The 13,432-nt window shown below is 25.9% G+C and overlaps 2 protein-coding genes across 2 annotated transcripts in view; one reads left to right on the forward strand and one right to left on the reverse strand.

The window, feature by feature from the left end:
- LOC103571405 (adenylosuccinate lyase) overlaps positions 1-13,432 on the reverse strand; it is a 31,654-nt gene that overhangs the window by 9,172 nt on the left and 9,050 nt on the right. The gene's annotated exons all lie outside the window — the stretch shown is intronic.
- Positions 4,803-8,204, forward strand: LOC103571403 (uncharacterized). The gene is made up of 4 exons (XM_008549561.2): positions 4,803-5,099; positions 5,211-5,414; positions 6,406-6,594; positions 7,611-8,204. The coding sequence occupies exons 2-4, from the start codon at positions 5,325-5,327 to the stop codon at positions 7,830-7,832; spliced, it is 501 nt and encodes a 166-aa protein (XP_008547783.1). The 5' UTR covers positions 4,803-5,099; positions 5,211-5,324; the 3' UTR covers positions 7,833-8,204.

A 13,432-nucleotide genomic window follows, 5' to 3' on the forward strand; every position in this document is an offset into this window, starting at 1 on the left:
GTGGAGCAGTAAAATAATTAATATAAATAATAATTAATTAATTAGTAGGTTTTTTAAAAAAAAATACTAATTTTAATGTAATCATTTTTTTTGCTTTTAGATTTTTTGTCTTGCAGGTACGTTAACTTTAATAGTATTACCATCGACATTTCTTTCTTGCTGTGCGACATCTATTTTATTTCCAACATTTATACCGGGTTATTTAATTATTAATATCGTTGGTTTTTTATCGAATTATGTTCGTCAAGAATTTTATTTAATTACCGTAAGTCTTTTTTTTTCTCAGCAATATAAAATTACAAAGAAATTTATACTAATATATTGTAATAGGATATATTATTTTCAACATTGGGTGTATGTATGAATTTATTTTTCGTAGTTTATATAATGTTAGACTGGAGTGAATTGTACATTAAAATTATGAAAACAGATTATGCTCATCACTATGGGTAAGATTTAACCATTAATTTTTTTATATCATACACGGAGAGAAATTTACGGTAAAATTTACAAGACATTATGCACCCATGCAAATTATGGTAACTATTCTTATCTATATGGGTTTCATTTCTGTATGATACCGTAATAGTTCTTATAAAATTATGGAAGTTGTTCGTATGTCATTGTGGTAATAGTAAATATACTATCATAGTAATCATTACCGTACTGTTAGGGTCGCTATTACCATATGTTATGATAGTGTTTCCTATAATAAGTGGTAAAAGATACCATAAATTATAGGAATCATTATCATACTATCGTAGTAATCATTACCGTACTGTTATGGTAACTGTTACCATGTGTTATAATAGTGTTTTCTATAATTAGTGGTAAAAGATACCATAAATTATAGGAGTCATTATCATACTATCGTAGTAATCATTACCGTACTGTTATGGTAACTGTTACCATGTGTTATGATAATGATTTCTATAATCTATGGTAAAAGAAACCATAATGTTATGGTAATTGTTATCATACTATCATAATAATCATTACCGTCCTATTATAGTAACTGTTACCATGTACTATGGTAACTACTACCATGTATTATGGTAATGATCGCTATAATTTATGGCAAAAGATACCACAATATTATGGTAATGGTTACTATACTATCATAGTAATCGATACCGTACTATAATGGTAACCATTACCATATATTATGATGATCATTATCATACTATCATAGTAATAATTACCGTTCTATTATGGTAACCGTTATTACATATTATGATTATGATTCCTACAATTTATGGTAAAAATTACCATAATGTTCTGGCAACTATTGCCGTAATATTTAGAAGTTTTTCATATTATGGGAATCATTAATGTAATATTGTGATAATAGCTACTATACTATCATAATAATCATTACCGTACTGTTATGGTAACCGTTACCATTTATTATGATAATGACTCTTATAATACTATGGTAAAAATTACCCTAATACTATGGTAACTATTACCGTAAAACTTAGAAATCCTTCATATTATGAGAATCATTACCATAATATTATGAGAATATTTCACATACATTATGGGAGCGGTTACTATAATGTATAGAATTTATTTTCATACGTACTTAGAAACCGTTCGAATGTGGATATAGTATTTATTACTATGTGACTATGGGAACTATTCCCATGAGTATGGTAATCATTACCATAATTCTTTCACATGCGATATCGGAACTGTTACCATAATACGAGGAATTGTTCCCATACTTATGGGAACTTTTCTCAGAAAGTATGGACCTATATTCCATGATTTCAAGTAATTATTACCATAACGTTATGGGTTGATATTTCCTAAACAAACTAAAAACGGTTACCATAATTTTCTCTCCATATTCAATCAATAAATAAAATGAAATAAAATAATTTAATATATTTTCAGATTTGAATATTTTGTCTTAGCAGTATTAGCTCTGTTAAATTTTATAGTTTCATTAGCACAATTAATATTCTGCATTCGTGAAGTTTATATCAATGCTACTCTTGAAGAAGAAATATAGCCTTAAGTGTAATTAAATAAACGTCATTAAAGCCTCATTCTTTATTTAATTATTTCAATTTAAGATTGAAAATAGAAATTAGTTACGACAATTAATGTACTTATATTATTTTAAATATATATGCCCTAAAACTTGCATCTGATATCACCAACAATTATTCTCGTATATGAATATAACATAAAAAAAAATTATGTATATATATACATATATATATATATACATATGATATGAGATAAAAATAATCCCATATGAGTAACGAAGATATGAACCAATTGATCTATATGACCTTATGATCTTCGTCGTCATCCACCAACACTCGCTCTTACTCTCTCTCTTTCTATCTCTGAGCAACCTCACCCACGCTCACCGGATACTTAACCAGGCGATTGCTCACCAACTTAAGAATTAATTAACTTCTTAAGTCTCAGCAAACACGTTTTGTTATTTAATGAAAAGTGTATTAATCATTAAGACTGTATCCATATTAATCATACTCGAGAAAAAATAATTTTGATCTAATGAGATCTGATTAGATCTGCGTAGATTTTTTTTTAATTTTAGATTTACATTGATATCAATAAAGACAAAATTTTGAATTTTCAGTTCGATATTTTAGCTTTTTTGATGTTGTATTTACGAATTAGATCACTAAAGATCTACATTAGGGTGACAAAAAATTTCAGTTTTTTATTTTTATTATTTTTCAAAAAATCAGAATCTAGTGAAAATGAAATTCACATCTAGATTGAGTTCAAAATTACGAAGTAGAAACAAACGATTTTTGAATCAATTTAACTCATGGATATAAATTTAAAACTTCTAATGAAGAGTTTTCAGCATTTTCCCAAAACTTAATAGCGAAGTAAAACTTTTTTATTTTCAAGAAAATTTTAACTTTTGGAAAATAATTATTATGGAATTCTCATTTACTGTATGAGTGAAACAATCACACTTTCAGTTCATTTCTCTGAGTGCGAAAAAAAGTATGGGTGACGTTTCCTCTATAATTTAAAAAGTCAATCAATTTTTTGAATCTTCAGAATACGGAAAATCCAATTTTCATTAAAAAAAGCATTTTTTCTTAATACGACAAACTGCTATAAATAAACAATCTCTGAAAATTTTATTTTACAGAATGAATTTTTAAAAGTGGCTCAAAAAAATAAAAAATCCGAAAAATTCAAAATTCTCGTGACCTTATAAAATTAAAATTTCAAGATAAAAATTTTAATTCATTTTCTATGTATGACAGAAAGAAAATTTTTTAAAAAATCGATTTTTAAATATTTTCAAAATTCTTAAGAAAAAAAAATTCAAATTATTGAGCTCAAAATCAATGAAAATTTAACTTTATCCACATCCTAATTTTCTGAAAGACGAAAGTGGAAAAAAAAATTTGAAAAAACAAAAACTCGATTTTTTAATATTTTCAAAATTCTTAAAAAAAATTTAAATTGAGCCCAAACTCAATAAGAGTTCAACTTTTGCTACATTCTAATTTTCTGAAAGACGAAAGCGGGAAAAAAAATTCTAAAAAACAAAAATTTGATTTCTTAGTATTTTCAAAATTCTTAAGAAAAAAATAAAAAATTATTGAGCTCAAATTCAATAAGAATTGAACTCTTCCCTCATTCTAATTTTCTGAAAAACAAAATCGGAAACAAAAAAAAAATTTTCGAGCCACCCAAATTTTTTTATATCTACGCAAAAAAAAAATATTAACAATTAAAGTAAAATCCAGCATTCAGATCTCTATAGATAATTTTTTCAGGTGTAATTATAATTAAACCAAACCTAAAAACCCATAAAAAAGTACACAGGTGTCCATTCTATTTCTTACATCACATCGTCTGTTTTTTACTAAATTTGGTGAATCATTACAATGAAAAATCGATTTCTCCAAGCGCATAGAAACGCAGCGAACCTTGAAGAGGAGTTTTATACTACGACCTGTACTCTTCATACAGTTACTCCATGGATTTACCTATAGTTTTAACACACACTATGTAATACTCAACAGAAAACTAAGTAATATGTAAGTACTGATACCAGATAGAGTAAAGTTGTACAGTTTAATGTACATAAGAACGGTTAAACTTCTATATACAGGCGACCCTATTTTCTAGGCCATGCACAGCCCAATAGCCGCACTATTGTTTTATAAAATCCTCAACAATCTTTACAACACTTGGATGTAAAAAATAATATTATTAAATATGCTAGCTTCTGTATCGTATTGTAGTTTTTTTTAAATGGATCGATAGACTTCAGCAACCACACAGCCTATAAAAGTAAACATAAAAATAATGTAAGCTGTTACTATTTATCGTTAAAGCTAAAGCTGAAGCTGAAGCTAAACATCATAATCTGCACTGCAGCACAACATCTATCGGTCTCTATATTTACAATCAGACTCAACTTTCGCACTGAGGAATTTCTCGGTCCGTTATCACCTAAAGATTTCTCTGTATCGTATAATAATTTAAATTTATCATACATGAGTTTGGTAAAAAATAAAATTAATAATCCGTAAAAGATATCAAGGATTAAAAAGTGAATGAATGACCGCACCCAGACCTAAGCATCATTCTTTCCTACTTAAACTTGCATCGACGTATATATCAGTGGCATGTTTACCACTTACACTAGTTAAATTCAATGACGTGTTGCATGCATGTATATTGTGTTTATGTACTCCTACACGAGTAAAATTTTCCCTCCACTATTTTTTAGCGTACGCACGATGTACACCATACACCGGGACTAGCCTATGCCTTTCAGAAGTTGCCGTACCCTGTCGACGTCGAGACGCCTATCGTGTCACGCTCCGCGTTCCAGTTTAAGTTCCGACCGCGACACGGTTACGTGCTCACTACGTTTAGTCTTTTGTTGGTGGATAAGTCGCGAGTATTGTGGTATCGTCTTTGAAAATCGAGTTTTGGTTTTTAAATCGAAATATCTTGTGTGTTAATTATTAATTTTTTTAAAATTTGTTGTTTATCTCGAAGTGAATAAACGATAGAATCAAATTCCGTGGTTGGATTGTCATCAAGATTATCTGTAATTTAGGGTTTGGAGTAAAGTACGTATAATTTATTTTTATTGCGTTTTTTTTTCTATTGGCTCAAGGCCATTGAACTCAATTGCGAAATAAATATCCAGGTGTTTTAATATTTTAAAATTGTTTGCATAGAAATTAAAACCTGCCCAGACTCTGTAGAGAGTAAATAAAAATAATTTTTGGATTGAGTTTGATAATAAATCTATCAAGCTGGGAGACGGAAGAGGTAGACCTAAAAGAGTCAGGATGGCTGACGAAAATTTACCCGCGGCTCCTGCGGCAAAAGAAAGGAAATCTTTACATGTGACAACTCTTATTGCTAAAATTGCCGAAGTGGTTTGTATTAATTTTATTTTTTACAAGATATATCATAAATATATACGATATATTACATATCATCTTTTCCTTGTAACATAATATTTTTAATGCGACGTAATTTAACCTTGTAAACAACTCGTTACTTTCACTAATTTTTATAGTAGAATTATTATTTACTTAACTCATGTAATAAATATATATAAATGTAAATATATATAAAAAAAAATATTTTCTTGGTGCAAGAAAAATTTTTCATTACGAAATAAAAAATGGAATTTTTTCTCACCTCAAGAAAATTTATGAGTATTAATGTGGCAAATTTTAAATTACAAATAAACTCATTGACCAATTAAAAATATAAAAATAAAAATAAATGCTCATATTGATTTTCAAATTCTATAAATGCGCATTTTTTAGATTTTATTCGATTTACATTTAATTCACTTATTAAAAATTTTTTAAATTCACAATTGTCAGCTATATTCATACTTATAGAACATTTATGATCCTGAAGTTAACGGACAATTAAAAATTTTCATACTTTTTTTTCCAATTAATCAATTAAAAAAATATGCACATGTACTAAATTAAAAAATCTATACATGCAATTTTTTAGATATTTTTTTTTTTTATAATTTATCCTTCTTAAAAAAATCATAAAATTATTAAACGTCGTCTAACTTCAGTATCATAATTGACAATCAACAATTTTTAGATTTTTTTTTCAAAAAATCAATTACAAAAAACTAAAAAAAAAAAAAACTAAAAATATGCACGTGTAAAAAATTCAAAAATCTATATGTGCAATTTTTTTAAATATTTTTTTTTTATAATTTATCCTTCTTAAAAAAATCATAAAATTATTAAACGTCGGCTAACTTCAGTATTTCGAAAATTTTTGTTTTCAATTCATAATGCAAAAAATTTCTTAGAGTAAATAAAAATTTTTTGAGTTAAGAAATCTTTTTTTTATGTATACATATATAAATATTGTTGTTTTTAATTTAAGGTCCTTGCAGTATTCACTATTGGTTTGATTGTTGATCCTTTGAATTCATATCATCAACGAATGTACAATCGACCCCGTTCGAAATTAGACGATGTCGCTCTTATTTACACCACCGTCGCTGGATATTTACTTATCAATATACTTTTTATTATTGGATATGCACTGGGAGACAAAATTCCAAAGCGAATGGTAATTATTACCTTTTTTTCCGTTAATTATTATTTATCATGGCTTTGTAATAATTAATAAAGCCTCTAGAAATGTGCTAATTATTGCATAACCGCATTGATGTTGGCAATAGTTATATATGTCATTTCCGTACGTTCACGGTGTAATCTAGATAAAATATAGGCAAAGTAAACCTTATTTTATAGAAAATAAAAAAAATTGTCATTAACTTCCGGTATTATTTGAAATTAAATACGTTTTATTTTACGAAGGCTATAAGTAATATTTGTAATTATGGATTGTATTGTGAACAAAAGTATGATTTTAAATGTAAATAGATAGTGGATTTATATAAAATAGTTTTTTTATACCGTTCCAGACTACGCCTTGACTCCCATTTGCACAGCTGAGTCATCAGTTTAGGTTGGCATTCGCGTGTGTAATTAACTATCAGTCGCATCAAAGCCTCGATGATATTTGCTAATTAGTTTATCATATTTAATAAAAAATTTATTTTTTAATTTTTTATGGAAAAGAAAAAAATTTATTTTTAGTAAAATTTCATAAGAAAAAAAAAACTATTCAAAAAAAAAAACTTGTTTTTTTTTTTTTTTTTTGTAAATTTAAGAAAAGAAAATTTTATCTAAAAAAAAAAAAATTGTAAATTTTAGTTAAAATAAGAAAAAAAATTCATTTCTAGTAAATTTAAAAAAAAAAAATCCATACAAAAAAAATAATTAAAAAAAACTTATTTCTAGTGAATTTGAAAATAAAAAAAAATTATTTTTGTAAATTTTAGTTGAAAAAAATTATAAAAAAAAAAAAAAAAAATTATTGTACTTTATAAAATAATGTCACGGTAAACACACAAGACATTAACGTCGTAACGCGTTTTTATGAATGACAAAGTTGACGTATTAAAAAAACATGTATAAGTTATACAATGAGATTTATGACAATATTGTTACTATATTTTATAAATATGAAATTAAAAAAGAAATGAAATTAATTAATAATAAATATTATATTTATTTCAGATTGTTATGTTTTCGTCAGTTGGGGCTATTTTGCATATCGTTGCTGCCAGTCTGATGGTTCACGGCTGGAGAAAAGCCGTCGGCTCTTATTATGACATACAAAATAATAACATATATTCAAGTAAAATGTACAATGACATGATGATATCAGCATCAGTATTTACATTTATCAATGCTGCTGTATTCGCCGGTGAAGTTTTTGTCACGATAAAATATTCGTAGCCCGTTATTTCGCGACAGTACGAGGTCTCTATGGATGAATTAGGCCGGTACTGATCGCACGACTCGGTTATTATTACGAAACTTTAAGTATATTTTAATTACTAATATACTAAGTGTCATAATTTATAAAAGTAAATTATATTAAAATTTAAATAATTATAAAACTAAAATGCTCGTAATAATATTAACGGGCTTTATAAAACATTAAAAAGCTTAAATGTACAACGCTGTAACCCAAAGTTCAAAGTTTTATCTCGTTAATATTTAAATCCGTCCATTAATTAAGAATTTATTGATTCAATTATATAATACAGGATCTCTTACAATGATAATTACTTTTTTTAAAATTAACTATATTAATTATTTTACATAAAAAAAAAAAAAAAAAAAAAAAAAAAAAAAAAAATTATTTATTTTAAAGGATCTAAATAATTAAATTTAACTGAAATTAAATAAAAATTTTTTTTAATCATGTCGATAAAATTATTTTTCGATTGATCAATATTTTTTAGTGAACGTATTTTTTTTCGTGATTAATTGTTTTTTAATTAATTACAAATAATACACGGAGAGAAATTTATGGTAATAATTACTGTAATGAATAGTAACGTTTACCATAATGGTATGGTAATGATTACAATATATTATGGGAATGGTTTTCATAATATAAAGAATTTCCAAATGTTACGGTAATGATTACCATAATATATGCTAACGTTTACCGAAATGTATGGTAATAATTACAATATATTATAGGAATGGTTCCCATAATATGAGTAGTAGTAACGTCCAAATTTTATAGTAATAATTACCATAATATATGATAAAGTTTACCGTATTATTGTGGTAACAATTACATATATTATAGGAGTGGTTATCATTATTTATAGAGTTTATTCCTATACGAACTTGGTAACCGTGACAATGTGAATATCGAATCTATTTCTATGAAGGTATGGAAGCTATTCTCATGAGTATAGTAATCATTATTATAATTTAGTTACCATATGATATGGGAACTATTACCATAATTATGGAAATTGTTCTCATAGTTAAGGAAACTTTTCCTAGAAATTATGGGCGTGCCTATGATTCCTAGTAATTATTACCATGACGTTGTAAGTTGATATTTCATAAACGTACTAGGAACGCGGTCACCATAATTGTCTTTCCGTATAAAAGTTTATTTTCTATTAAAATTGACCACCTCGGTTCTGATATTTTAATAAAATAGAATCGTATCGGAGGAATTTGATAAATATTAAATATATATCAGAAACCAAAATAAAAAACCGTAAAAAAAAAGTTAAAAATTTTTTACTAACTCGTTTTTGAAAAATAGTTCACTATCCATAGAAAAATATTCGCGCAGGCGCAGTGAATATTGTTTTTTTGTATTGTGCATTCGTATGTAAAGTTTTCTGTGTAACATATCTATTGGTAAATCCATGTAAAAAAAAATGCTTCTAAAAAGATTCAAAAAAAATTTGACATGTAGAACTGTCAAATTTAAGACAGTTTAAAACTTCGTTAAACTTTTTTCGAACATTGAGGAATTTAATAGTAGAAAATTTGGTTGATTTAGAACTTTACGGGGATGAATCTTTAGCCAGATTAGAATTTTTTTTTTCAAATTCTCAAAACTTACAGGAAGAAAAATTTCAAATAAATATTCCCATGTGATTTAATAAACATAGTGGACATTATTTTTCAAGCTTAGTAATGATTACAATACATTGCAATGTAAATATTATTATGCAGCTGTGAACATATTTATTCTGATGTTGCACAGCTGCATAGTAATAGTTACTTTGTAATATAATATAATCTTAACTATGCTCGTAAAGTAATGTAGACTTTACTTTCTAAATCACATAAAAATATTTATTTGAAATTAACCAGTACTTGGGGTCGAGTGGATAACACTCTTGTCTCCGAACACAAGTACTGGCCAGGCTCAGGTTCGAATCCCACAGAGTGCAAATGAATTATTTTTCACAAGTTGATATAATGCATTGATCTGTGGGATTCGTTCCATATATATAGCCGCCAGACTGCCACCTGTCTGCAATCATCCGCACTAAGAAGCACTCCGTGATTGCAAAGAAGTATGAAAAAAAATGAAAATAGACAGCTAATAATGAGATATATGGAATAGAAAAAGGAAAAAGATGGCCAGGAATATAGTCCGAAAAAGTTTAGAGTAGTTTGTTAAAAATATATGAAAAATATTTACCCAAGAAAAATAGGGATTTAAAAATTGCTTGCAACGTAACCTAAAGACTATGTAATGTAAATATGTAAAGAATAAAAACTGTAAAAAACGGAAGTTATACAGTTAAGATTGCAACAATTAAATTAAATTATTATTTATTTGAAATTTTTCTCCGTGCGAGTTTTGAGAACATTTGGTTGAAAATTAATTCCCGTAAAGTTCTAAATCAACCAAATTTTCGACTATTAAATTCCTCCATTTGAAAAAAAGTTTAACTTGAAGTTCAAATCTGTCTTAAATTTAGCACTTATAAATGTCAAACTTTTCTGGAATTTTTTTCAAGGAATTCTCTTCACACGGGAAAGCTCAGATAAAATTTTTGCCTAAAATATTTTTGAATTGGAGTATCACGGAACACTCACCTTAATACTGATTTTTAATAGCTTGTATGAGATGTAAGAGTTTTTAATCTAAAAATTGTATATAGATTTTTACAAAAAAAAAAAAAAAAAAAAAAATTTTATTCGATATATGTATACATATTTATTAAAAATATATTTTTCAGTAAAATAGAATAGAAAAAAAAAATTTTACTACTATGCACTATGACTGTAGTTATTATTTATTTATAGAGATTAATCATTAACAATAAATTATTTCAAGCCCGTAATTACTCCGTCCATTTATCGAGCGTTATGATATTATAGAATAGTTTAATATTAAAAAATGTTTGACATGTATTTAAAAACTTTATTAAGTCTAAGGATCAATTAATCCATGTATTACTATAGTATATTATATATGTATGTATTTACACCGTCTAAGTATATTATATTTTTATCTCCTAATCAATAGTTTATATTTATCAAAAATTTATATCAATAAAAAATTACATTGCAACAAATAACTCAAAGCTTACTTTATTACATGACTCTCAAGGTTACACTTCCGGAATTAATCGAACTGTTACAAGGGATCTATAAGATTGCGGCTAAAGTGAGTAAGTGTTTGAATTTATTTAAATCGTAAATTTTTTAAAAATTTTTATGACAAAGAATGGAAAATGACTTTTTTTTAAAAAAATAAATATAACTTTGGTAATTTTTAATATTTTTAATTAAATATGGCGGGAAATTTTTCAGAAATGAGTAGACTTTAACATAAAATTGATTAAAAAGTTTAAATTTTCAAAAAATATTTTTAATTTAATAAATAAAGTAAAAAATTTTGCATTGAAAATTTTTAAGTTAAGAAAACAAAAAAGCGTTATTGGTTTTTTGTAAATATTTCTGTAAGTATTGAGTTATACGAAAAATGGTAAGAGACCTTTTTTGTAGAGCTTTAAATTTTCTACAAAAAAGGTATCGTGTACTTTTTTCAAAAACTGAATAGCTGATGAGATATTTGTAAAAGAATAGCAAAATTTACCACCGGATTAAGAGAATCGAGAAAATCGCCCGAATTTTTTTTATCCCGGGCGACTGCTAAGGGTCAAATTATGAAAAATAAAAATTCTATGCTACGACGGGCCTTTGAATTATATGAGATTGTAATTTAATCGAGCGTGAAATTCAAAATCTAGTTCTATTTTTAAGTTATTTGAATTAAATAAAAAAAATAAATGAAGTCTGATTAACTGTCAAAACCTTAAAACGTCAAAAGAAATAAACTGAAGCTTTTTTGCCAATGTATAAGTTTAAAAAAAAATAAATGTACTATTATTTATAATATTTTATTTATATATTTAAATAAACTATGACATCGAGAGGTAATTTATAAATATTATTAATTACTACAAATCTTAATGACTCTAGTGTAATAATCAATTGATGGATTTATTAGCAAAACATTATTATTTTAAATAGATAAAAGTTCTTCTGATAATGACAAACAAAATGGTAAGTACAGAAAGTTTATTGAAAAAAGTACCGTACAATTAGGATGTGTAGATTCATCAAACGAGCCCTGGTTTCTAATGTTAACAAATCCGATAAAAATAACTGAGTTTGTAAGTTTGAGATGAAGATAAAGTATGATATAGATAATTGATATTAATTAATGGATATATTTTAAATGATTGAATTATTTATTTTCAGATATTAACATTATGTTTATTTGGTATAGTCGTTTATTTAATTACATTACCAGACCCAGGACTTCGTCAAACTACAAGTATTTTTGTAATCGGTACTTCAATTGCTTTCTTATTTTTTGATTCTGTTCAAATCATCGCACATTTTGCTGGATCTGATCTCCCAGAATATCCGGTAATTATTTTACATGATATATTTAATATAATAAGTTATGCTAGCAATCTAATTACTACGTAATTACTCGAGTATGATTACTAATTTTATTTAAATTAAATTGCCATTGAATCACTTACTCATTGATTGTTAACGATAAATTAAAAAAAAATCTGTTATAATTATGGTAAATTTTAAATATTTGTTATTTTTTTGCTATTTACATATGTACATATATGTACAAATAAATTACATACTTTTTGGTGAAAATTAAAAGCCGAATTTTAAAAAATTTATATTTAAAGTACGACGGCAAACTTTAATCATTTTTTTTGTTTAATAAAATTCTATAACGATTTCGTAAATTTCACGATGAGGATTAAAAATAATTTAAATTACAATAAACCAAATTATTTAGACAACATTTTCGAAAATAGTAACCAATAAATATTTTTTAAAGTAAATAGTTAGTTTTTGAGAAATATAATTTATTTTAAGAAATTCGCCCTCTCTTCCGGCGATCGAATTTTATTTTTTAAATTATTATTATTATCATTAAAAATTAATTAAGTCATTTTTTTGCTGATTATCAACCCACTGCTGGGACTCTAATATCCAGGAAAGTTGATCTCAGATAACTTGCGTCGTATTAATGTTTTACTATTGATTTTTGTTTATTATTTTTCCTCCTTGGAGTTTATAAATTTTTGCTCGGCTAGTCACTACTCACTAATTACTAGATTGTAATTTATATTGACAAGTTTAATGAGTTGATTGATGATAATAAGTCTATTTTAAAGAATTTTAAAGTCTATGTCATATAATATTATAATCTATGGAGACCCTGTCATTGGTCTTTGACTATTGAGTCTTCTAATGATAAAATAAATAAATTAATTAATTAATTAATATGACAGACATTCTCCTCTGTTCTCAATTTTCTTGATTTTGATAATTGTCATCATGGAATACTTGAAAAAAATCATCACATACTCGAATTCTATCTTGTATTTTTTTTCTCAAAAATCTTAACAGTAAAAAATATGAAAAGTTGAAGACCAAATAAATTTAATTGGCTTCATTAGAGAAACATGTCACAGACCAAATTTTCGTTATTTTTCTATAAACATAAATTATTA

The sequence above is a fragment of the Microplitis demolitor genome, chromosome 7, assembly GCF_026212275.2.
Source record: "Microplitis demolitor isolate Queensland-Clemson2020A chromosome 7, iyMicDemo2.1a, whole genome shotgun sequence".
NCBI classification, from domain to species: Eukaryota; Metazoa; Arthropoda; class Insecta; order Hymenoptera; family Braconidae; genus Microplitis; species Microplitis demolitor.

Coding starts and splice junctions, on each gene's coding strand:
- LOC103571403 (XM_008549561.2), top strand. CDS start 5,325: ATGGCTGACGAAAATTTACCCGCGGCTCCTGCGGCAAAAGAAAGGAAA. Junction 5,415..6,405: donor TTGCTAAAATTGCCGAAGTG/GTTTGTATTAAT, acceptor TTTTAATTTAAG/GTCCTTGCAGTATTCACTAT. Junction 6,595..7,610: donor ACAAAATTCCAAAGCGAATG/GTAATTATTACC, acceptor TATTTATTTCAG/ATTGTTATGTTTTCGTCAGT.